The 27,276-nt window shown below is 40.1% G+C and overlaps 1 protein-coding gene across 2 annotated transcripts in view; it reads right to left on the minus strand.

The window, feature by feature from the left end:
- The window catches only part of arsh (arylsulfatase H), a 126,365-nt gene that overhangs the window by 82,814 nt on the left and 16,275 nt on the right, over nucleotides 1-27,276 (minus strand). For both annotated transcript variants that reach the window (XM_028800877.2, XM_051927221.1), the window contains exon 2: nucleotides 312-368. In XM_028800877.2, coding sequence (XP_028656710.2) covers nucleotides 312-334 — 23 coding nt within the window. In that variant the 5' untranslated portion in view covers nucleotides 335-368. The remainder of the gene's footprint in view (nucleotides 1-311; nucleotides 369-27,276) is intronic.

Here is a 27,276-nt window from a genome sequence, read left to right on the forward strand (position 1 = left end):
TAGGGTCACAGGGGCTGGAGACTATCGAGGAAACATCAAAAAGGACCCAGCTCTGGACTGGATGCCTCTCCATCACAAGACACACATTCACACCCATACTCTCTTTCTTGATGGGGCTACTTTACAATCACCGTAAAATGTAACCTGCACATCTTTGGGATGTTAAAGAAAGTAGGAGTACCCAGATAAAACCCAGGAAAAAACGGGTGAACTTCATAGAAATGGGCATCAAGCTAAGAATTGAATCTGTAATGGTGCTAACCGCTGAGCCTTGACAGAAATCAGTTCCACGATTCAGAAAGGCCCATTACCTGAAATGCATAAAGTGCTCCATATTTCAAGGTAATTTGTCACACTGCAGTTTCAACCTGAAAACAATGAAAAATAAATAAATACATCAATAAATAAGCATTCATCCAGTATCATTAGTTGGTAACAGTTACCTGATAAAAAGCTGAAAATACTTTTCACAAAAGAAAATGTTGATCTCCATTTCTCAGCTTTATTAAAGATAAACATTAAGTAATCAAAAGCAGCAGCAGCAGATATTAGAATGCAGCCCTCCATCCATTTTCCAGTATTGTTAATTCAATTTATGGTCACATGTGTTCTGGCGCCTACCCCAGCAGCACTGGGTCCAAGGCAGGAACCAACTCTGAAGAGAGGATGCCAGTCCATTCCATGAAACATTCACACAAACACAATCAGTCAAAAGGCTGCACACACCCAGAAATGCTCATGTTTTGGGTGGAAATTGATATTGTTTTTATATGAAGATAACATTAAATTGATTCAGAAATACAGCCAAGACATTACTAGTGTTGCTGAATGCAATTACTGCTTGACATGACTGATGTCACACACATGCACATGGGAGGCAGCTTATGGGATCAAATACTTGGATTTCCATGCCGGACCAGGGGTTGGCGCTATCCTCTAACTCTTTCTCCTTTGCCCCCGTAGGCCTACAGAAGAACCAGCATCCTTAGCCCTCTTTTCCGGTCCCCAGAAGTCTCCACCTACCACTTCCTCTTCCATGACACCAGATCCCACTTCCTTATGATGTCACTTCAGGTTGCAAGACCACACCCATCTCTGACATCATTTCCTGTCTGTCACATACTGTAGCTGTAGGAGCCATTTTGCAACCAACCTCAGTTCTGTTTGGAGCTCATGTATGTAAAGAGATCAACTTCTAACCAAACTTTTTCAAGTATACGGGAGGGGGATCTGCAAACCTTTATCTTTGTCCTTTTACTTATGTTACACTGATTTTTAATTTATTATTCACATTTGGCTTGTCACACATGTGCATATGGGGATAAGGAACACCAACCCGAACCGAGAGGAGGTGCTGTCCATGAAGTGCCCTCTCTCTTCCACCTGGTAATCTGAGAAGACACCCAGTGAGGGTATTTGACCCCACCCTCGGTGCCCAGAGAAGGCCTTGCCTCTTACAGGTTGGGACATCATAAAAAGTGATGTGCCTGGAAAGAGGTGTCTCATTTTGGACCCCAGGCTCCTGTGTGAACTAAACTGTTTGAATTTGTGTTGGAGGCTGAACTGGACTATCTCTCTTTTCTTTTTTGTTTTGCTTTAACTAGATGGTGTTACCCAGTTGGCACCCTAACTGTTACCTGTTGATGTCTTGCATCCTTTGGGGTGATTACAGACTACAAAGCCCCATTTTCAGCAGTCATTCCTTCAGTGTCCTAATGGTCAGCTTCCTTAGCTTATCCTTAATTAGTCATGTATAGATACTAACTGATTATTAGAGAAATCTTTGTAAGTGCATTAACACGGCTGAAACCTGCTATTTTGTTCTGATTGTCTTTCCTTGGATCGCAAAGGGCTGGCATTCCCAGAGTTCAGTTCTGGGTTCAAAAATGGCTCAAATAAAACAGCTTTCTCAAGCAACATGTCAATCTATTATTGTTTTCTGTTCTTTTACAGATTAAATGTTATCCCATGTGACTGAGTGAGAAGAAACTGAAGATTTCCTACAAATACTGTCTTGAAAGAAGAGGCCAAATTGGATCTAACCGGGATACCAACAGAAGAGGAAGGCCCAGAAGGACAACTGCACAAGAGGATATGGACATCAGAGTGTTTAATTTGAGAAACAAACTCCTTAGTGGACCTGATTTGTCTTCTTCAGTAAATGTACACCAAATACCAGTGTCATCTGTAACAGGGAAAAGATGACTCCAGGATGCTGACCATAATAATCTTTTCCAGTCATCTTCCATCCATTGCCTGTGCCCTTTTGCTCATTGTAACCATTTGTTTAACTTGCCAGTTTCAGATATGGCTTTTTCTTTGAAACTCTCCCTCAAAAACCATTAGCTTGGAATCATCAGGTGGCAACGGTGTTAGGTTTTGCTAATCTCACGGAAAATAAGAAATCCAACCATAAAAGAACACAAGACACTGGACAAATGAGTGAAGACTTCAGTCCATCAAGGCACAGTGGAACTAATGAGAGGGGCCATATAATGTGTACATTATACGGGACTGTGCGGCCCCTATAAGGCTAATATGTTGAACTTCGTAAAGCACGATCATGACGGCTCAATACGTACCACTGACTCCCTGCAAGACCACAAAGGACTCATTTTACCTGCCTCAGTTATGAAAGGAGTTGTGCACAGGATTAAATAACATTCTAAAAGTAATGTAAGTCACCGATATGAATAAATGAACCCTTGTATATAACCAAAAACACTTAATTGAAGCTGTGCATGTTAGAAACTCTAACTAGAACAGGAATTAGTCTGTGCACAACTGTGCCTCCCCACTGCGGCGTGTAGCAAATCTGTTTAACAATCACTACATCACTGTGCACTCTTGTTAAAGAGTCTGGCTCTGCAATGGCACTCTACTGGGCTGTGTGGTTCCTCTTGAAATCTTTGATTGACAATAAAACCATTTCATTGTGGGAAGGGATCTCTGGGCTTTGAGATGGTTCCTAATATGTGGCCAGAACAGGAATCTTTAATGTATAGTAAAAGAAAAAACAGTGGCAGGATACCACAGATCAAGAAGTCCTGAAAAATTAGCCTGCATTATTATAAACAGAAAATCACTCATATTATACAAATCTGTTATCATCAATTAATGTTTTTGTAGTCTATTAAAGACTCAAATAATGGCGGCACATCACCTTACTTTGAGTCACGCAGTTTACTGCTAGCTGTCGGCAGGAACAATCGTGAAAACAGCAGCACCACCGCCAAAGTGCCTTCTGGTGGTGCCAACTGTGGAAACACTCTGAAGTGACAGAGCATCCGATAGGCAGGAAAGGAGTTTGATAATCAAAGAAAGGACCATCAGAATTATACTAAACCAGCTGCAATTTAATACGGTTACTACAAAAGGAACGTAAAGGTCGTTTTTCAAAAACATGTTTAGTTCACCCAAACTCTATTACACAGGTAGTTTTCTTAACTATAAATATAAACATTTTCAATATTATAACTTGATCACACAGGCTTCGAGCTTTATACTTGTGCACAAAGCTTCCAACATGTTAAACATATCTATCTATTATATAAAAAAATCTTGGGTCGAGACGTGATCATCTCGGAGAGACACTTTGACGTCATGCGAGACTAGACATTACAACCTTAGGAAGCAAGACCCATGAGAGCGAACGAAGCGAGAACAGCTGCTGTACAGGCTTTGAAATGATCAACACACAGCACAAGAAGCAGAACATGCAGCACGGCAGGAGGAGCAGTAAGCAAGCAGGTGATCTGTCCGCATCTCCAAAGCGTGCATTCAGCCACCCCCTTCACAACGCGAGCGGCAGAGACGCGAAATGACTGGGAGGGGAGGGGGTGGGCTTGTGAAGCGAGCAGGGGGCAAAGCCCCCTAGTTTATAAAAATATAAAAGGTCAGGTAAACAACCCTTCAGTTTAAGTAACACAGTCCATAGTATCCAGGATTGGAACTTCTGACAATGAATATTCATATCATTGTCCATCAGGACGACGCGTTTCGAGACTCTGCTCCTTCATCAGGGCCGGACAAACTGGAAACTAAAAATAAATAATTTTCACATCTCAAGACACTACCTAAACTCATACTGAGAAAAGGGTATTCACACAAAACCTACCAGAAGTAACAAGATTTTTGGAACACTTCTCAGTTAGGGCATCTGCACTACTTAAAGAGCACCAACTAGTTAATAGATTCTGGTGTGCCCGTTAGCTCAATCCATTAATTCATTTCAGTTAAGAGCATGTTTAATGGGGGTGGTGGGGTGCACTAATCCTTTCTCTCTTTCCACTGTAGACCGGTTATGGGAAATTCCGCCGGGCCTCCATGATGTCCCTTCCAGTCACAAGCCCGATGACATCATCTGCCGCACTTTAAAAACCCAACATCTCAACCTCAGCAGTCAGTTCGGTTTTGGACTCCAATCTGTATACAATTGTACACAACATTATTTAGCAGTCAGGATCGCTTATACGGGAGGCTGCCCCAAATCATTTTTAGCTCTTTTGTCTAATTTTTTGACAATAGATATATAATCAGTCTATATTGATCTCAAAGGGTAATGGAAACAGTCAAAAGACTGAAGGATCAATTAATCAAAAAAAAAACAAAACATCAGAATTATACTAAGCCAGCTGCGATTTAATAAAGATATTACAAAAGGTACAGCAAGGTCATTTTTCGAAAACATTTTTAGTTCACCTAACCTCTAGTGTTTTTTTAACTATAAATATAAACATTTTTAGCATTGTAACTTGAGGACACAGGCTTCTAACTTTATACTTGACCACAAGGCTTCCAAAATGTTAAAAATATTTATAAAAAAGGAAAGGAGTTAGGCCAGAAGCTGACTTGGTGGAAAATGCACTGGCAATGGTAACATCACTTACAAGGGGCACTACGACAAAGTACAGTGCTCGCCATAATGTTTGCGACACAGACACATTGGTCCTTAATTTGCCTTGACTTTCCACAGTTTAAAATGACAAATCTAACACTTCAGATGTGATTAAAGTGCACAATGCAGACTTTAAGGGTATTTGCACACATTTTGGTCACAATACTTAGAAATGACGGCATTCAATCTTACTGTAGTATTATGGAACAAATTGTGCCATCAGCCTGTGATCTGCAAGTCTGTTTAACTCTTTTAAGGCTGATGTCGACTTTGTCAAAATTCAGGGGTATAGGACGGTAATCAGCTGTAAACTGCAACAAAACTCACCGTTACGTTTTAGTTTGACTCTATTTGCTAGAAGGAAAGTTACATAGCTTTCTTGATTTAACCTCGATTCCCTGTGCGTGCGTGAGTAGTGAAGAGCAAACAACCTCTAAATTGGCACCGACATCTGGCGAGAGACCAAAGCAGATGTGCAAAGCAAAATACTCCATGGAGATTTTACGTAATTTCGTTGAATAGGACTCTGACTTGTCGGACTCCAAGTTTGATGCAAGTGATTTGGAGATGGATATCAAAAACGAAAGTGAGGTACCAGCATCATCTGATTGGTTCACAGCTGATCGTGGTGCTGAACACTTTCATGTAGCTGATGCGCCTACAGCAGCATTCACCTCGGAGGACCACCATTTATGATGACAAGAGGTACAAACCATATTGCATCACATTGTGACCGCCACCCACTTACTGTGTGAAGACAGCCAGGCATCCAGCCCACCGTGCGTTCCTGCTGACAATCGAGGTGCCCCCACGTAACTACTGCCACCAGAGATGCCGAACATGTGTCAACAGCAGCCATGGCACATAGCAATAGACATTTTATGTTGATTTATGTGTGAAACCACTGCTTTGTGTGCTTTTCAGAAAACTGAGTTTTTTGGAAAAAATATTCAGCCCTCAAAGAGTTAATATTATTTCCTCTTTGCTGTTTTGCTGTTTTAAAATCTTATTGGCAAAATAAAATCGCAGGGGAAAAAAACACTGCTTCTCTTTTTCTGTATTTTTTCTCTTTTCATTTATTGCATGTGATTGTTTCATATGATTTATTATTGCCTCCCATCTTCATTCAATCCCCACTGAGACAAAAAATAAAATTGCAAGCTTTTGGTTTATTCATAATCATAATGGCATTGTTGGGGCCTGACTTTAGACAAATAAACAGTAAGAAAATTAATCATATTTAACACCAAACTGCCATTAGAGAAGACGAATTATAGTAAGCAATCCTGAGCATGAGAAACCTCAGACATGGGGTGCTGGCAACATCATACACTGATACAGCAATAATAATAAAAATAATAAGGCACCTAGCAGGAAAAAGCTGGCAGGTGCCTGATGCTGCAACCTCCAAATTGCACTTCAACCACTTCATGAAGAGAATGACGTGCAGGGAGCCATACGAGACTGACAACACCGAGCAAAGGTGGGCCGCTCAGTCATCAGCTGCTTTATCATTATAACGACAAATTCCAGCCATTCATGAAATGCCTGATCACTCGGCCGGCTTTCTGTTTTTAAGACAAACCAGTAAGGTATGAGGGCCATCTCTTGATCCTTTTTCTGACCTCACTATATTCATGCCAGGACGGCGGGGAGTGGGAGCCTGTTCTAACAGCACCTTCTGATTGACTGACAGTTAAATATTACGACACGTTAGACCAGGGGTGTTGAACTCCAGTGGCTGCAGGTTTTCATTCTAACCATCTTCTTCATTAATGACCAGTTTTTGCTGTTAATTAACTTCTTTTGCCTCAGTTTTAATTAACTTGACTCTGACACCTTAGTTGTTTCTTTTTCCTTAATTAGCAGCCAAACAATAATGAGACCCAAACGAGCTGCCACATGACCAGCTCCCCTGTGCCCATCACACAATATCTGAAAATGAAGAAAGGTGAAGGTCTCAGTAAGAGTTGATCTCTCAGGTCACCAAAACATTTAGAAAGAACAGAAAACCAACAGTTTGGGAAATGTCTGCTGTGGCAGAATGAGAGCAGCAACAAGCCATGGAATTAAATAACGGGTTTAATTAACAGTAAGAATTGGCATCTCATTAAGAAAGTGATTGGAGTGAAATTGGTTGGAGTTTGAAGCCCCAGTTTAGCTGGTCATCTGTTAGCTCATTTCACATCTCATTTCTGCTTGGCTGTCATTTAATGAAGAAAGGAATCAATTCAGAGGGCTGAACTCTTCTAACAGGGCTATTAAAGTGATGGGGAAAGAAATTAATTAGCAGTGAAAACGGGTCACTGATTAGGAAAAGGGTTAGAATGAAAACCTCCAGGCCTGGAGTTCAACACCCATGCGTTAGACAATGTACGCATGGCGCAACATTCAGGTGCATTTAGCAACTAACTGACATGAAAGTTTCACATCTTATTCACTTCATCCAAGAATCAGTTTTTATATTTTTGTTAATTAAATAGTTTTGTAACAATGAGTCATAATTAATAGCAATATCCATTAATACAATGTAATGACATATGTTAGTTGACTGCATTAAATGCATGCTTTTTAAGAGCACTTTACAAGGTAGTGTGACCAACCCCCTGGCATTGTAGCACCCCAAACTCACAAAAAAATGGCACGGACACAAGTTCCAGTTTAGATTAAATGTTTAATCCTGTGAGTATCTTACACACAGGTTTCAAAGAACACAAACTAGACACACAGCAGTCCTTGCGTCTCTTCCTTCTTTTCTCTGCTCCTCCAGGTAAGCTTCATCCACCTCCACCTGACTCTGGCTCCCTGTACTGAAGCTGGCTGCTCCTTAATTATAAAACCTGAGGTTATTCTGGTATCCTGAGACAGTGGCTCGGAAGTACTTCTAGGTGAGGCTGAGGCCCCACAAAGCAGCACCCCCTCAGCACCCCCTGGCAGCACCCAAGGAACCCAACCGGGTTGTTCCCAAGAACTATAGTTCTCAATCTGGGATGCCGATGGACCATCTCTTCTAAGTTCTCAATCTGGTCTACTCTCGTTCTTGCGTCTCTTCCTTCTTTTCTCTGCTCCTCCAGGTAAGCTTCATCCACCTCCACCTGACTCTGGCTCCCTGTACTGAAGCTGGCTGCTCCTTAATTATAAAACCTGAGGTTATTCTGGTATCCTGAGACTGCGGCTCGGAAGTACTTCTAGGTGAGGCTGAGGCCCCACAAAGCAGGGCTCATTAATCCCCTCAGCACCCCCTGGCAGCACCCAAGGAACCCAACCGGGTTGTTCCCAAGAACTATAGTTCCCAACTTGCCCTGTTGGTATCCGTTGAGGTACCGTAACCTGGGGACACTGCCACCAAGCGTTCTGGGGAAGACAATAACCTGAATAAATTGTCTTCCCCCTGTCCTTCTGTCATACTGGTCTCGTGGCCAGGTAAGATTCATGTTCAGCTCTGGCTGGGATACCAGTCCCTGCGTGATGTCCCTCACAGTAGTTAAAAACAGAGCACCAATAGGCTGGTGTTGTCTCAATAGTTAGCGGAGTTCACTTCAAGTGATGTGAGTATGTTCTCAACTGATGTGTGTTAGTGGTGGAGGGTCTGTAACTAATTGTAGTTCAATTTTCTTAAACATAACATTTTGAACGTACACCCAATAGAGTTGTATCCAAAATGAATAATATCTATAAATTCAAAAAGACCAACACTAGCATAACATTAGTATCAACATTATCCTATGAAAGGAGAAAGGAAACTGAAATAAGTTCCCCAACTAACTAGTAATATTAGTGATGTAAATAAGTAAAAACTTAGAAAGGAACTGATTTATTCTATAACAGGAAAAAGCGATGATTATGTTAAAGATTTTCATTTCAACCTGACGATACAAAGAAGCAAAAATGGCTCTTCAGGTGCAGATAAACTGTTACACACAGTCAATCTGTTTTGTGTTGTACCACTACGTAATCCTACCAGGTCCCTGCTCTTAGTGGCCAGCGTGATCCTTGTTGAATGGCCACTGCCTCTGTTCTTCTTCTGCTCACAGATCAACTGCACTTCCATTTCTCAACTTGTTTGTATCCCTTAGAGGAGCTGCGCACTTCCCGTTTAATTAATTAGCTCATATGCTGTTCAGCTGTAAGCTGATAACATCGGTTCTTTACAATAATAATCTGCAGATAACATTGCTCAACCAATTCAATCTTAAGCTGTAATTGCTTTCCCGTTCCATTCATTTATTTTAGTTTTTATTTTTTGTGCTTCTTTGTTAGCTTACCTAAAGCAGCAAGAGAAGAGTGTGGTGGAAGTGAGCTGCGTGCACATGCCTTCCCTGACGTCAGTGGCTGTCACACAAGTAAAAGAGGAAAATATAAAAAACATGCCAGCTGAAGCAACCGCTCTCAAGGTAAAATTGAAACAGTAAACTCATTTAAAGTTGAAGTTGCACAGAATGTTTCTCTGCTTTAAGACACACGAAATACGCCAATGCTTTTCAATGGAAGATTGATGTGAGAATGTCCTTAACCAATGTTTGTTAGTGATGGAGGGTCTGTAACTAATTGTAGTTCAATTTTCTTAATCCTGCGATGGGTTGGCACCCTGCCCAGGATTGGTTCCTGCCTTGTGCCCTGTGTTGGCTGGGATTGGCTCCAGCAGACCCCTGTGACCCTGTGTTCAGATTCAGCGGGTTGGAAAATGGATGGATGGATGGATTTTCTTAATCATCACATTTTTGAAAGTGTACCCAATGAGTTGTATCCAAAATGAAAAATATCTATTAATACAAAATGACCAATACTAGCATAACATTAGTATCAACATTATCCTAAGAAAGGAGAAAAGGAACTGAAATAAGTTCCCTACCTATTAATATTAGTTATGTAAATAAGTAATAAGTTGTAAAGGAACTGATTTATTCTATAATAGGAAAAAGATGATAATTGTCTTAAAAAATTTTAATTCCAGCCTGACGATACAAAGAAGCAAAAGTGGCTCTTCAGGTGCAGATAAACCATAATGTACGGTCAGTCTGTTTCACGTTATACTACTAAGTAATCAGCTAAGCAATCCTATATACAAAATATACCAGCTCAAGCAACCACTAAAACTGTAACAGTAAACTCATTTAAGCTTAAAGTTGCACAGAACATTTCTCTGTTTTAAGACACATGAAATACGCCAATGCCTGTCAAAGGAAGATTTTGAAATTTCAAAACTCAGCACTGCATGATCTTTTTGCTGAGATGCCTCAAACATTGAACTGCCAGGACAAATTTTCTTGAAGAATAACAACAAAATTTCAACAAAATGCATCCATGGTTCTTTCATGTGGACAGACAGACAAACACCGTATATGTGAACACACCTAAAAATAATACATTTAATAATAATAATACATTTTATTTATACAAGGCGCCTTTCAGGGAACTCAAGGACACCGAACAATAAATAAATAAATAAATAAATAAATAAATAAATAAATAAATAAAAGACACAATTACAAAAAACTTAAAACATCAGAAAATCTAGAAATTAAAACCAAACAAAACCATTATAATCAGGAGGAAAAAGAAAAGGCCATTTTAAACAGATGCGTTTTAAGTTTACATTTGAAGGATGAATATGATTTGATATTTCGGAGATCCGCAGGCAATGAATTCCAGAGCTTGGGAGCAGAACGGCTGAAAGCTCTGCTCCCCATGGTGGTTAGACGGGCGGGAGGGACAGTCAGATGGGTGGAGGAAGAGGATCTAAGGTTACGGGATGGAATGGCAACATGAAGAAGGTCAGACAGATATGGAGGGGTGAGGTTATGGATGGCCTTAAAAAATATAAAAAATTAAAAATGGAAATGTGTCCCAACCTTGCAAATATCTGGTCAGCAAAATATTAAAAAACAGGATTCAAACAATTCTTAGGCATGGGTGGCAATACATACCCTACAGTACCTCTGAATTTTATAACTCCATACAAGTAATCTTCCTCAAACCATACAAGACAAAAGTAAGTCTACACTGCAAAATTCTGGGGGAAAAAAAAATCTGTACCACCTCTGTGCTGAATCACTCATGCTGTAAAGGAGTTGGATTAGATAGGATGTTCATCTTTGACCTTGAATTAGTTACTGATTAATAAAAAAAATAACTTGCAGCTACAGAGGACACCTAAGGCTGAAGCTGTCCACCCCAACATCACTGGAGTCCATGCCAATGGATTTTACATTTTGATTTTCTGACCAACTGCAGGGTGGTGTGCAATACAACACGTTTATTCATCTCAAAGAAGTTGCTAGACATGTGCAATACAGGATTATATTGTATTGTGCTTTGTAATAAAATCAGTAAGGTGGAACTGCAGTTAGAATTGGTGATAGATTTTTTGAATAATGGGGGGCCTGATGGACCACCTAACCTGTAGAATGGTTTGAAAGGACAACACAGATCTGCTCTACAAAAAATCCCAGAGTGGGCTTTATGTGGAGAGCAGAGTTGGGGGTAACGTAGCACAAAGTAACGCAATACTGTAAACTAATTACAATATCTATAACAAATTAGTGTAGCATGTAACAGTTTATGTTCATGTCATCTAAATATAGTTACTTATTTATCTAGAACTAGTCACTTTACCTCTGTTAGTAGAATACATTTAGAAATATTTGATCTCTTTTGCCTTGTGTGTACCTTCAGCATTCTTTCTAAGCCTATATGCGAGCGTGATCTCTAGGATTCATATAGAACTCCAAGAAAACTTCTTTGTCCGTGTTTATCAGATAAATTTTGTGTAAGTGCGATACTTTTGGATGTATGGATTTTTGGCTGTAGAATTTCTAATACGTCTGATCGTTTAACTCTTTCAGTTCTATGTTGCATCGCTTCTCCGTTATCATAAATATAAACCTGACCGAATTGTGGTTTCTTTGAAATTAAACTTGTAGTAACCTGAATTGTTGCGGGACCACAAATTCTCATATCGTACGGTCCTGAATCATGTAAATCTACATTTTGAGCATTGAATGATGCGAACGCGAGAAGATTATTGTAGATGCGAATATTTTGCTTGTAGTGTTTGTGGATTTCACTTTCACGAAATAACAAATCTTTTATTTCTCGCGGATATGCCTCTTCATTGGGAAGAAACACTACTTTTCCTTGATGGCAACACGAATTAGACGATCTACAAGTCTCCAACTTAAACTTTAAAGCTGAACAATGTCTACATACTTCTGTCATATCACCTATGTCCATATATTTGATCTCTTTTCGCTGTTCCATTATTTCACTGAGCAATAATTTCCATTTGTTAACGCTAATGCGATCTTTACTATCAGTTTTCTGAGACTTTCGAATTTTAGTACTTTCATAATCTCTAACTTGCTCTGCATGTGTATCTTCTTTACAACGTTCTACTTTGTCTTATACTCTTTGTCTTTTATTTCCGCCCCCGCTTAGACCTGTTAGGTTTTCAATTCCACTTGGTCCGGGCTGATTATAACTTTCCTTATTTTCCAAATTTGTACTTAGATTATTATTGTTCTTTTTTGAATTCTTTTCTCTCCAACTCTTTGGGGCCTCTTTTTGGCGCGCTGCCCTTTCTTCTTTGCTTCGTCGATGATGTTTCATCTAGAAGGTATACAATTATTGTCCAGAAAAGGACTAGATCGAAGGAAACAAATTCATTGTATGTTTTGTAGTAAAATGAGGAAAACGTAAGAATTTAAAAGAGCTGAGAACACAGGAACTGTGTCTGACAGTAGCATTCACACGAATGAGAGGTGAGTGGACCGTGGGCGTGGTTAAGTCTCGTCTTGCGGGACTTGAAATTATCTGTCTGAAAAAGTCTTGTCTCAACCCAGGATTTTTTTTATATAACAGAGAGATATATCATATGTAGATATATATCATATGTACAAGGGACATGTGACAGTAGTGAGGTCTGCGGTAGGAGTGATGGATGCATTCAAGGTAGATGTGGGATTACATCAGGGATCTGCTCTGAGCCCTTTCTTATTTGCAATGGTGATGGACAGGTTGAAAGACGAGATTAGACAGGAGTCCACGTGGACTATGACGTTTGCTGATGATACTGTGATCTGTAGTGAGAGTAGGATGTAACAGAGCAAGATGTACAGGACCAGAAGATATGGAAAAAGATGATCCTCTGTGGCAACCCATAATGGAAGCAGCAAAAAGAAGAAGAGGAAGAAACAGAAAAAGTGTTGTCATTTCTACATGGTGTGACTGCAATGTATGCAAATTCCCTTAAATGAACTTCTGCAATGTGCACTTTGATCACATCTGTATGGTTTGATTTGCATGGAACAGAGTTCATTAAAAATTGGAGACACTGTCAGAACTGTACAAAAGAGGGGTGCTGTTTTACAACCTCACAAGATAGTCTGTCATCAGGTTTGTACGGAGGTCGATTTTCTCTTTAGTAAAAAAAAAAATAATAAAGATTTTGAGTTTAACTTTGAAAGATAATCATCTTTAAATGAGGGAAAAGATGTTAAGGGAGATATTTTAATTCTACGTTAAGGAAAATGGTGCAAATTTAATTCATAATTAAATGTTTGATAGCTACACTCATATAGTTGAGAAGCACAGCCTCTTGATCAAGTTAATCATAAGGAAATATATTTACAGGGAAAAACAATCTTCAATATCCAATCAAATGAAAATGCTGTAAGCATCCTGCATCGTAAAATGTGGTGGTGTGTTTCATTTTTCCTGTCACATCTCCTTAACCTTCCCATGAAAATGGAGGATTCTCTGTGGAGGTACCTGAATCGTCAGTGAATGTAAGCCTGTCAATTACAAAAAGTAAATGCTTTCTGATTACCTTTTTGAAAGTGTAAAGAGCACCAAGAGGGGAGGGACCCAGAGACACACAAGTATCGACTGTGTGACATAAACATACTGTAGCAGTGCTGCTTAAATGAACTACAAATCCCAGCAGCCCTGGTAGTACTCTGCCATTGGGTAGAATTGGGTGTTGCCATAAGGGTTGCTGTTATGGACTTTAAAGGTGCGCCAGAACAAGCAGGTAAAAAAGGTCAATTGTCCATCTTTTGTGTTTCCACGCCCCACTGCTGCATTACAAATCACTGATTGGATTACAGTTTCATTCTGGATTTATATGCTTGTCCTGGGACTGTTTGTTCATATGATTTTGTCTGGATTAGTAATTGTCTTCATCCGAGAAATGCTCCCAACTTCTACAGATCTTCACGTAACAAATGGAACATGGCGGGACAAATGTTTCATAATATTCAGGAAACTTCACTGGGCATCTCAGTTCATTTTCACCATCATCCAATGTGTGGGACCGGACAGCTTGCGGACTGTACTGTGAATGTTTATCGTTAACCATTTGGTGCTTAATGTTTTCTAGGTTTTGTTTTGTGTGAGGTAACTTAATCGGCATCTGGGTAAATGTTTGAAAATGTATGTACGTGTTAATTGTTTGTCGATTGTGTTAGCCCTCTCTTATTTGTTTAATACACTTTTTATTATCAATTGATTTGTGCCTTTATATGTCTCTGTTTGTGAGTGTGCGAGTCGGGTCAAGACTGGGTGCGTTCCTAGTGCTCCCAAACAAATCATCATTTAAAAACCATGAAAATCTGAGCGTTTTGTAGCCACTTCAACACACTGTAGGTCAAGGGCCCCACCTGATCAAGGAGTGCTTTTGTCTGCTAGCAGATAAACTAGCAAATCATTTAACCAATCACTGACACCATATTTACAAGTAGCCAGTTTTATTTAGTAAGATTTTTTTATTATTCATGTTTAACATGGCCCACTGCTAATGCAAGTCACATTGTTTACTTGTGTAACTGCTGAATTCACATTCACTGAGAGGACATGAGGTAGTCATCCTTGGCTTGCCAAGTGGCACATACTTTCACAGGTTTAGAATTTAACATACATGTACAGTAATTAGTAATGCGATCACAATTTTCACAAAGTAATAAGTAATCCTGTTACAATTTATAAGAAGTAGATTTGTAACTTTCTTTGAATACCTTCCCAGATGTTGGGGGACACTTGCATCCTTGACCGCTGTACGGTTCAATACCGTGGGGGGTCTAAAACAAGACATCTGAATATGCAGATCAGGAAGGCCTGCTTCATCATAGGACAGATCTTGCCTGGTGTCTGAGGCAGATGATAGCAAAGAGGCTGTCATGACAAGTCCTCCATCACAGGCTGTGCTACAGCACCTTTAGCCAGCGGCTCACTACTTTGAATTTTATTTGTGTGTTTTTTGCACGGCATTTTGAGAGATTGCTATGTGAAAAGTATTAAGTTAAAACATATGCTACAAAATGAACTATATTTATTAATACAATGCAGCACACACCTGAGGCATTTTCCATCCTACCACTGAAGGCATATCCAACTGTACTGGAGTGTGGCGATAACAGCAATGAATGCCCTACTGGCTAAATAAAATGGGTGTATTGTGAACTAGGAGTACCAAAGGACATAAATCCCATTAAATTCCAAAAGCACTTCAACTAGTGGGGGATGTCATCGTCAAACCCCATGGATTAATAAGGGCAAGCACCAGATCTTTATACAATAGAGTTTACTTTCACAAAATGCTTTTCAATTACAATGATGATGTCACACTAACACACATAAAGAAAGGATTCATGAAGCTGTTCAAGATTTGGCACCCATGCGAGCAATAGCAATAACAAAACAAAATAATAAAAAAAAATAATTTATAAAAAAAATGAAAGAAAATCTACACAATGAGCTACGAATTAAAAAAAAAAAAAAACGATATAAAACAAACACTATGACTTAAGGGTCTAACTATACAGTACTACACATACGGTAAGGTTTGAATACATGTACCTGACCTTCTTACAACTGAACTGAATGCGGCTGTAAGTCGATAACTACCTGTACATTAGTTTGACACATGAAAATGCATTCTAAAGTGAAGCATATATATATATATACTGTATATATATATATATATATATATATATATATATATATATATATATATATATATATATATATATATTTTTTTTTTTTTTTTTTAAGTAACCAGCCCACTCTTACAATTTAAAATGGAGGTGAAGGGTACCGGAGTACCAATTTGAAAAAAGCATTGGAAAGCCTACAGAATGCTCCACTTTGAAGATACAAAAGGTTTTGACTTAAGTAAAGATGCATTCCATGTTTCAGAGGCATGCAAATTAGTTTTATCATCGATTCTCTATCCTATTTTCTCAAGGCAAGAATTTGTTTCTTGCTCGCTTGTCTGCCACTGTGAGTGGACATTGCGAATGACAGACAACACAGCGTCAACCCAATGCCCATTACATTCTGAGTTGTTATTTTACATTACTTGAGATGCACAGCAAGAGGCAGCATAGTGAGAAGAGCACACGGTGCTTTCTACACATGGCAATAACTCTAAACTGATTTTGCTGCATTGTATTGTTAATAAAAGTCGTAGATTTCTGAAAAAGCCAAGCCCCCTTTTTTATGTTGTGTCTTGCATTCACATTGTCAAAAAAAAAAATGTAAGAGGCAGAGTGTGTCATGAAACAGATTAAGGCACCACAAACCCATTATCAAATGACTTTTAATGCATGATGACTCACTCTTGCTTATGATATGGTAATAAAAGAACAGACATCTCTGCTCCTTTGAAATCTTGTTTTTGTTGAATTTCCTGTAAAAAAACGTTTGCATGGAAATGTGCTACAGAAATAAATTCTGTTGTTCATCACAAAGTGTTTGATCGAGTAAACTCACAGACACTGATGGCCGTCTGTAAACACATAGGGAGAACATGCAAACTCCATGCAAAACCTGGCCATGTGAGGCAGGAATGAGAGCTCTGCACTACCACAATCTGCTAAAATATCTGTAATGAACTTACTAAACTACAACCCCATTAAACTTAGGTGAACTTGCATTGTTAAACTGGCAGGTGTGCGTGTGCCTTGGCATCAACACTCATTGTCAATAACCGCACTTGGTGATGACTGTATAGGCTAGACTGGCTGGTGTGTGTTTTTTACTTTGTGAGAGACTGGCGCCCTGTCCAGGTGTAGGTCCTGCCTTGTGTCCAATGCTTTCTGGGACAGGCTGCAGCTGCCCCATAACCCTGCCCTGGAAAAGCAGGTTAGGAAAATGAATGGATGCCGATATGTGTGTTCAGTCCTTGTCACTTGATTGCATGCTATGGACATGCTCAATATTCTCTCTCACTGAAGCACATGGATGGATAGATAGATAGATAGATAGATAGATAGATAGATAGATAGATAGATAGATAGATAGATAGATAGATAGATAGATAGATAGATAGATAGATAGATAGATAGATAGATAGATAGATAGATAGATAGATAGATAGATAGATAGATAGATAGATAGATAGATAGATAGATAGATAGATAGATAGATAGATAGATAGATAGATAGATAGATAGATAGATAGATAGATAGATACTTTATTAACCCCAAGGGGAAATTCACAAGAAGGTAGAAAGATAAAGTCATACACGGAGCTGCTGGAAAGGCTGCCACTCGCGGTGTGCGTTATCAATCCAACAACAGCTGGCAAGATCTTTGTGAAAGAAATAAGTTTCTGTGTACTAAAAGAAAATGTAAGAAATCAGATGTGTGTCCTTTTGAGTTATTACTGTCTAGTTGTCTGCAGAACAGAGACAACAATTCACACCTTGGCATCAATACTGTGAAGATTTCCTGGGCTGAACTCACACCCCTGAACCTGAACTGGTGCCACTGAGGAAGAGGAGCACAAAGCCACTCACCATATAATATGGCTAAACCTCACAACAATGGTTTGTTTTTTTACCTTCTCAAAACAACACGGATATGCTGTTTTGCAATATGTATGCAATATATATATATATATATATAGATAGATAGATAGATAGATAGATAGATAGATAGATAGATAGATAGATAGATAGATAGATAGATAGATAGATAGATAGATAGATAGATAGATACTTTATTAATCCCGATGGGAAATTCACATTCTTCAGCAGCAGCATACTGATACAATAAATAATATTAAATTAAAGAATGATAATAATACAGGTGAAAAAAAAAAAAACAGACAATAACTATGTATAATGTTAAATATTAACGTTTACCCCCCCCTGGTGGAATTAAAGAGTCGCATAGTTTGGGGGAGGAACGATCTCCTCAATCTGTCTGTGGAGCAGGACAGTGACAGCAGTTTGTCGCTGAAGCTGCTCTTCTGTCTGGAGATGATACTATTAAGTGGATGCAGTGGATTCTCCATAATTGATAGGAGCCTGCTGAGCGCCCTTCGCTCTGCCACAGATGTTAAACTGTCCAGCTCCATGCCAACAATAGAGCCTGCCTTCCTCACTAGTTTGTCCAGGCGTGAGGCGTCTTTCCTCTTAATGCTGCCTCCCCAGCACACCACTGCGTAGAAGAGGGCGCTCGCCACAACTGTTTGATAGAACATCTGCAGCATCTTATTGCAGATGTTGAAGGAAGCCAGCCTTCTAAGGAAGTATAACCGGCTTTGTCCTTTCTTGCACAGCGCATCAGTATTGGCAGTCCAGTCTAATTTATCATCCAGCTGCACTCCCAGATATTTATAGGTCTGCACCATCTGCACACAGTCACCTTTGATGATCACTGGGTCTATGAGGGGTCTGGGCCTCCTAAAATCCACCACCAGCTCCTTGGTTTTGCTGGTGTTCAGGTGTAGGTGGTTTGAGTCGGACCATTTAACAAAGTCATTGATTAGGTCCCTATACTCCTCCTCCAGCCCATTCCTGATACAGCCCACGATAGCAGTGTCATCAGCGAACTTTTGCACATGGCAGGACTCCGAGTTGTATTGGAAGTCCGATGTATATAGGCTGAACAGGACCGGAGAAAGTACAGTCCCTTGTGGCGCTCCTGTGTTGCTGACCACAATGTCAGACGTGCAGTTCCCAAGACGCACATACTGAGGTCTGTCTTTAAGATAGTCCACGATCCATGCCACTAGGTATGAATCTAATCCCATCTCTGTCAGCTTGTCCCTAAGGAGCAGAGGTTAGATTGTGTTGAAGGCGCTTTACTTTAGAATGCAATTCATGTGGTAAAAAACTATACCACAATTGTTGTGAAACTTACCCTTTATGTTTCATGTGTTGCCATCAGACTGCAGGTTTAGGTTCCCAAGAGTGAAGAGCAATAGACTGAAGAACCAAGAAACATTGTGAATTCTAATAAGTGCAGGGATCCTACTGAATTCTAAATTATTGTGAGCTTTTCATTAAAAAATTGTAACAAGGGTTCTCAATCTTAAAATGCTAGAAATTTACAATAGATACAAAACATACTGATTCCAGCAATAATTGGTTACTAATTTAAAAAGGTGGAAGACACAAGCATACACGTAGACACACGTACACATAACCACCGTGACCCTCCAGCATTTGAGACCCCTGCTGCAATGAACACACAAGAACATTGAATACAAGTGGTCCTCTGTACTTTAAAACGGTAGCGTAAACTCCTCCCATCTGTTTAATCTGTGCAGGGGTCAGTCTATTCTGAGTTTTCTTTCGGTGGTGACAGTTCAGTCTGCACTCCAGAGAATCTTCAGTGAAGAAGAAATATGAATTACATGCGCGAATATTGCACATGCGCTTTAAACATCTACCGGTGAAAACGAAAGACGCAGACAGCATCACGCATGCGCCAGAGTTCTCGTTTTCCGCTAAACCGATTTGCTCGCGCTCGTGCATCGATCGATTTGCAAGACTCTCTGAAAAGAGACGTTGTTGTTGAAAGACTGACATTCTGCGTCCCGTTGTTATGTATGCAGGTTATTCAGTAGCAATTAAAATCTTTTCGTTTTAAAGGCAACTGTGATCCTCAAACCTGAGTAACGAGGCAATGCAATCCAAACATATCGAATTAAAATAACGTTACATTGTACCATAAGAAACAAAAAGTATAAACAGTATTTTCTAGGGAGTTTAAGATTAAAAATACAAAAAGTATACAAATACTGACTTAAATGAATCTTACTTTTCCGTGGCAGCACACATTCAGATCGCTAAATTGATATTTGCTAAAAAAAATTGATACACTTTAAGACATTAGGAGGAAGCTTCTCATTCATATTGAACAGAATTTCGTTTTCAGTTTTCTTTCTTTGCGCAGTTGTCACTCCCCCCCACCCCCACTTATCTGGAATGTGACACGCGGCTCCACAGTTTGCCTCACTTCCCCCCTCCAAAGTCAAAGGAAGTCTCGCGGGGGACGACAGCAGGGGTCTTAGGCCAAAGGGCGAGGCACGGTGATGTACGGCGCCTTTGCTGAGCGGAACGAACGGATGAATGGGCAATGCAGACCAAAAAAAAAAGAGAAGCACACAGGATGACCGAGACGACACAACTATTAAGTCGATATGTAAGGTCTAAATTAAATGAATGAATGGTCATTATTTTAGAATTAAAAAATATACAGTCAGACACAAGATGCTCATTATTCCTACAGAAGCAGCTCTGTTATTAAAGCCAGAGGTTTTTACTTGTGTTTATCTAGGGTTGCGGTTTGTTTTTATTATATTTACTTATTTATTTATTTTGGCAGCTTCTGTAAAATTTTAATTTCCTGTTGGGGACAATAAAATATTAGACAATTAAAGTAGTATTATCTGTCTATTCTGTTAATAGTGTTAAATCGGCCTCCATCCAATTTTTTTATTCATGGAAGGAATTCCATCCACCTTAGAAAAGATTTCTAGTTACACAACTGGTTATTTTCAGAAATAACATCCTTTATTATTATTATTATTATTATTACTACACGATTTTATTCAGCTTGCCCACTCTGTTTGTTTGGGTCAAATTTTGCGATTTCTAGTCACTTTTACCAAACCAGTTTCCTTAAAACTTTGCATGCATGCTGATCTCCAGTGCAGAATGCAATATTGCATCAGTTTTGACCTTGGATCTGTATGTTAATTATGTCAAATTAAATTTTCCCAATTCCTTATACTGTATTATACTTTAGCAAACACACACGCACGCACGCACACACACATATATATATATATATATATATATATATATATATATATATATATGTCTATATATATATATATATATATACTGCTCAAAAAATTAAAGGAACACTTTTGAATGAGAGTATAGCATCAAGTCAGTGAAGGTTCTGGGCTATTGATCTGCTCAGTTAAGTAGCAGAGGGGCTTGTTAATCAGTTTCAACTGCTTTGGTGTTAATAAAATGAACAACAGGTGCACTAGAGGGGCAACAATGAGACGACCCCCAAAGCAGGAATGATTTAACAGTTGGAGGCCACTGACATTTCTCCCTCCTCATCTGTTTTTTCCACTCGTTTTGCATTAGTCTACGGTCAGTGTCACTACTGGTAGCATGAGGCGATACCTGGACCCTACAGAGGTGGCACAGGTAGTCCAACGTCTCCAGGATGGTAGGCACATCAATATGTGCCATTGCCAGAAGGTTTGCTGTGTCTCCCAGCACAGTCTCAAGGGCATGGAGGGGATTCCAGGAGACAGGCAGTTACTCTAGGAGAGTCGGATAGGGCCGTAGAAGGTTCTTAACCCATCAGTAGGACCGGTATCTGCTCCATTGGGCAAAGAGGAACAGGATGAGCAGAGCCCTACAAAATAACCTCCAGCAGGCCACTGGTATAAATGTCTCTGACCAAACAATCAGAAACTGATTTCATGAGGGTGGCCTGAGGGCTCACTGCCTGGAACCATGGAGCTCGATTGGCATTTGTCATAGAATACCTGAATTGGCATATCCACCACTGGTGCCCTGTGCTTTTCACAGATGAGAGCAGGTTCACCCTGAACACATGTGACAGACGTGAAAAGGTTTGGTGAAGCCTTGGAGAACGTTATGCTGCCTGTAACATCGTTCATCATGACACGTTTGGTGGTGGGTCTGTAATGGTCTGGGGAGGCATATCCATGGAGGGATGCACTGACCTCTACAGGCTAGACAATGGCACCTTGACTGCCATTAGGTATCGAGATGAAGTCCTTGTCAGACCCTATGCTAGTGCAGTGGCTCCTGGGTTTATCCTGGTGCATGACAATGCCCAGCCTCATGTGGAGAGAGTATGCAGCCAGTTCCTGGAGGATGAAGGAATTGATACCATTGACCGGCCCTCACACTCTGCTCACCTGACCTCAATCCAATAGAACACCTCTGGGACATTATGTTTCAGTCCACCCGACGCCGCCAGGTTGCACCTCAGACTGTCCAGGAGCCCTAGATAGTGTGGGGACCACTGGGACAGAGCATAGAGGCTCAAACCCATTGGGGCCCATGGCCACTGACAGGAGGTGCCCTGAGCCTCATAGAGCCCGGGATATCTGCACTTCCGCCACAACTGGGAAGGTGGATGGAGAATCTTCCAGTGATGCCCGGAGTGCAGTTCAACTTTTTAATCAACTTTTACGTATATGATGTGTCATTTTCATTCCATAGTTCAGCTGATTAGAAATTTCACTTTAATGAATCTATATATTTTAATTGAATTAAATTAATTCTCTGCGGTGGGCTGGCACCCTGCCTGGGGTTTGTTTCCTGCCTTGTGCCCTGTGTTGGCTGGGATTGGCTCCAGCAGACCCCCGTGACCCTGTAGTTTGGATAGGACATAGCGGGTTGGATAATGGATGGATGGATGGATAAATTAATTCTTTTATGGGCAGCCCACAATATATATTGTGGGCGGCACAGTGGGTAGTGCTGCTGCCTCGCAGTTAGGAGACCCGGGTTCGCTTCCTGGGTCCACCCTGTGTGGAGTTTGCATGTTCTTCCCGTGTCTGTGTGGATTTCTTCCCAGTGCTCCAGTTTCATCCCACAGTCCAAAGACATGCAGGTTAGGTGCATTGGCGATTCTAAATTGTTCCTAGTGTGTGGTGGTGGGCTGGCGCTCTGCCTGGGGGTTGTTTGCTGCTTTGCGCCCTGTGCTGGCTGGGATTGGCTCCAGCAGACCCCGTGACCCTGTAGTTAGGATATAGCAGGTTGGATAATGGATGGATGGATGTATTTTGTTCAGGTTCAGGGAACTCCAGGAGGTCTCAGGACACGCACACAGGCCTACACAACTTCCACGGGACAATTTAGGGTTGTCAGATCATCAGACATGGACCTCCTTGGGATAAGAAAGTAGCACAGGCTGGACTGGGGCACAACGTGTGAACTCCATGTACTTCTACATTATAAGACGCCAGGCCAAGGATACATCACATGAGCACACTGAGTGGACTAATGTTTTACTAACAACATTTAAATAAATAAACATAAATTCTTGACCAACTACCAACTTCCAACCCCAAACGCAACTCTTTTTATCAACTAACAAAGTCCAAATCAATATGGCAGCAGTAGTTCAGGCACAGAATGTACTGTGCTGTGAGAGAACAGGCCCCTGAGCCACCTTTGCATACTCCATGGGACACCAGGCTAAGCTGCAGCTTGTACCCCTCGCTGGCTAAAATAACGTGGGCCATCACTGCGCTGGGACACCTGCTCTTATAACTTTTTTTTATCACTTAATTCACAGACCATTATTCCAGAATATGTAATGTTTGCTATTAGTTGCATTCAATCCAGGCGTGGGTTTGGGGGTCAGATGGCACATACAAGGAGGGTACAACATTACATGTGTAAGGTCTCCACCTTCATACCTTATTGCCTAATTATTTCATATTCAAGTGAAACACAAGGACCTACGGTCCTAAAAGTAAAATGCTAGTAAAAACCAAGATAAGGAGCTGTTGATATTTCTTTCTGTTCCTGTATTTTATTACTTCTGGTGACTCATTCAGAACAAGCGCAAATTTTTCATTTTGGCAATAAGACCAAATGACACCTTTTATTGGCTATCAAAAAAGATTACAATATAAAACTGCCTGAAGAAGGGGCCTGAGTTGCCTCAAAAGCTTGCATATTGAAATATTTTTAGGTGTCATTTTGCTTGACTTCTCATTGCATCCACAATGGCTAACACGATACAACACCCTACCACCATGTTAACAATAAATTAAAATAAAAATAAAAATAACTTTGCTAAGTGGTTTTCAATTATACTTTGATGTAAAAACAATGCTTTCATATGGTTTGAAGTATTGAGTACTTGACGATCTTCACGATTGCTACCTGTGAATTTCTGTCCCTGGGGTGTTCTTGCATTTTCTTTGTCTTTTAGGCCTCTTAGCCATCATGTCTAATTGCTCCGTATTAAGGATTATGTTTTGCTTGTCAATGTGGTTAAGTGGGAAATGGAATTTATCCAGGTGTGGTTAAAAAGATCCACCAACATGCACTAGAGCAAATTAGGGCTGAGAATTATCTTATCTTATTTTTCTTTGTCACTCTTCATCGGTTGATCTCTTTTATGTGATTTGCTTGACATTCAGCAGATGCTGCCACTCTTTCTTTCGTAGGTTTTGCAATCATTTTGCTGTCCTTAATTTAAGTTTAATAAAGTGGGATGTTTGCTGAGCATTAAACATAATACCTACACTTGGTTAAGAATTCTGAATACACATTTGACGATCTTCTCAAATGTAGACATGCACTTCTCTGACTTTATTGCATTCTGTAGTCTGCTCAGAAGACCTTTCTGCTCTTCTTTTTCTCTCTTTCTATTGCAGTGTTCCTCAGGACGTAATCAGCTTCTGCAATTTTCTTGAGGCTGAGCCGATGTCACTGCTCTTTTTTTTCTCTCTTAATGTTAAGGTGTTCTTCGTGACATAATCAGTTTCTGTGATTTGCTTGATGCTCAGCAGACATCACTGCTCTTCTTTTTCTTCTTGCCCTGTAACTTGATTTTGTGCTCACTTTGCTGTAATAATCACATAGCCAAAGGACACTTTCTGAAGATTGTCACTACATAAAACTTTTTATATTTCTAAAACATACCAGATCATAACCTTTCATTTAAAACCAAGAGCAAGGTTCTAGTCCCAGTAGTTCACGAGTACTCATGTGACAGATGGATAGACCTCAGCATTTTATATGCATACCTGCTGTGCTACCCATCAAAAATGGGTTGAAATCTAAGAAATCAACATAAACCTCAGCAGTGCACCATCTATTGGAATGTACTTTGTAATGCATGTAGTAATAAAATGCACTGAATTTTTCATTCCAACAGATGGCGCAGCACAAAAATTTGTAGTAATAAAATGCCTTATTACAAATGTTGCTGGTGCACCATTTACTGAAGAGACAAACACAATGCACATATCTCTTCCATATGCCATGAGGTATGGGAATTGTAAAATCAGTGTTAATATTTGTGATACGGCATCTGTTGGACTGGCAGGGGCATAGCAACCAGACACACACACGTGCACAGACAATTGTTCTTTTATTAGGGTGGATATAAACAGATTTAAGTACATACACACGTTCAGTGGAATATTATGATTTATTTATTTATTCATAACCGTACAAAGAACTTTCCACAATACACTGGTACTGTTTCATGGTAAAGATATGATAGTTGACCCCTTCCTCATATGACTTCACCTCCATCCCACAGCCACTACTGAGATACTAAACAGTGACAACAATTTCCAGTCAGTTTGTCATCCTTCTACATACTGGTGGACATGGGAATATGTGCAAACTGCACACAAATGGGGACGACATCAGGTTCATGTGACTGCCAAGACAACTCATCATCCCTCTAAATCCAATGAAAGTAGAGCAACAGATGAATGTTCAAGCATGTGAGCTAATCCGTGGGCAAGAAAGGTGGTAAGAGTGCCCGATGGCTTAAACGGACTGGGTTCAAGTCCTAGCATGGTACTGGTGGTGGAGTTTTCACATTCTCCCACCTGTGTGAGTTTTTCTTTGATTACTCTTACTTTCTTCCCACATTTCTAACAGTTGGGCAACTCTAAATTGGTCCAGTGTGGTTGGCGTTAAGTGTGGACTGCATTGGACACAGGAGCGGCCTTAGGGGTGTGCGGGGCATGGCCGGTTACGTCAAACGCTGTTACTGGTATGTATGGACTGTATAAACTTGCATGTGAATTTAATAAAAATAATGTTAACATACACCAGATTTTCTCATTACAGTATTCAGCTAAATTTTGCAAGATAACACGTGGACTTTATCAAAATATAATGATATAATCTATTAAAAAAGTGCAATCAATAATTCATGACAATACCGTTACAGTGCAAAATGCAATGCGGTGCCATCCGGAAATTAGCAGGGTCTCTTCTAGAAAAGTACCCAAATTGCAAGTATACTCTGAGTCTCGATATGCAGGATGTCATAGTCATAACTCACGTTGATGTCATGTCAGCCGGTTATTATCATTAGCGATACATGTTTTTGTGCATTAATATTCGGACATGTTTATGGTCTACAAATAAAATGTGAGTTTCAGTGTTTCGACAGGAAGTGTGAAATTAACGTAGAGTATCATCATGAAATCTCTTACCGGTTTCCAGGTTCAGAGACGAAAATCCACTTTTCTTGCCTTCCGATTGGAAAAGTCATTGTTGACATCTTCGTAGTCTAATCTGGATGCAGTATCTTTTTCTATAGGTAAGATCGCCAGACCGCAAAGCCTGTCTTGAGAGGTGGTTGATTTATACTGGAGAATATAACTTGACAAATCTGCTCAAATGGGACATCCGGACCTCAAAAGCAGGGCCTCCTTTAATCGCGGGCCCTGGGACAGTCGCCCCACTTTCCACCCCTAAACACTACTATAGAATGGACGAACACCCCATCCAGGTCACACCTGGCCTAATAAGTAGATTAGAAATTGGACAGATATTGCAACGAGTGACTGAAATAACAAAAATGTTATAAACTATATTAAAAGTGACCAGGCAATGGTGGGCTCAGAAAATAGAGAGATGGCTAAACTAAAAATAAAAAATATCCTCAGCACCTGGAACACTTGTTTATCATAGTTCATCATCTCATTTTCTGGTCAGCATGGCATGAATTTATCCAGGTGCGGTTAAAACGATCCTAAACACCGACATGCACTAGAGCCATTTAGGACCGATAATTGACCTGAAGATGTCAACAAGACCACCAGACAGGAACATGGATACCCAATAGAGTCCAGCTGCAGTCAGGACAGTTTTAGGCCTTCACCAGCCTGAGACATTCTGAGGCCCGTAAGACGACGCCCCTGTCAGCTGCATCTCTTTTGATTCCACCCACTTTCCATGCCCCCATCCTCATGTTTGCGGTACATTTTTATGCTAAATGTACTATTATAGTAATGGTGGCAAACTGAACGTGTGTGCAAAAAAATATTTAGTACAAATAAGAAAAGCTTCACCAGGATAAACTGTCATGCTAATATA

The sequence above is a fragment of the Erpetoichthys calabaricus genome, chromosome 4 (assembly GCF_900747795.2).
Source record: "Erpetoichthys calabaricus chromosome 4, fErpCal1.3, whole genome shotgun sequence".
Classification (NCBI taxonomy): Eukaryota; Metazoa; Chordata; class Cladistia; order Polypteriformes; family Polypteridae; genus Erpetoichthys; species Erpetoichthys calabaricus.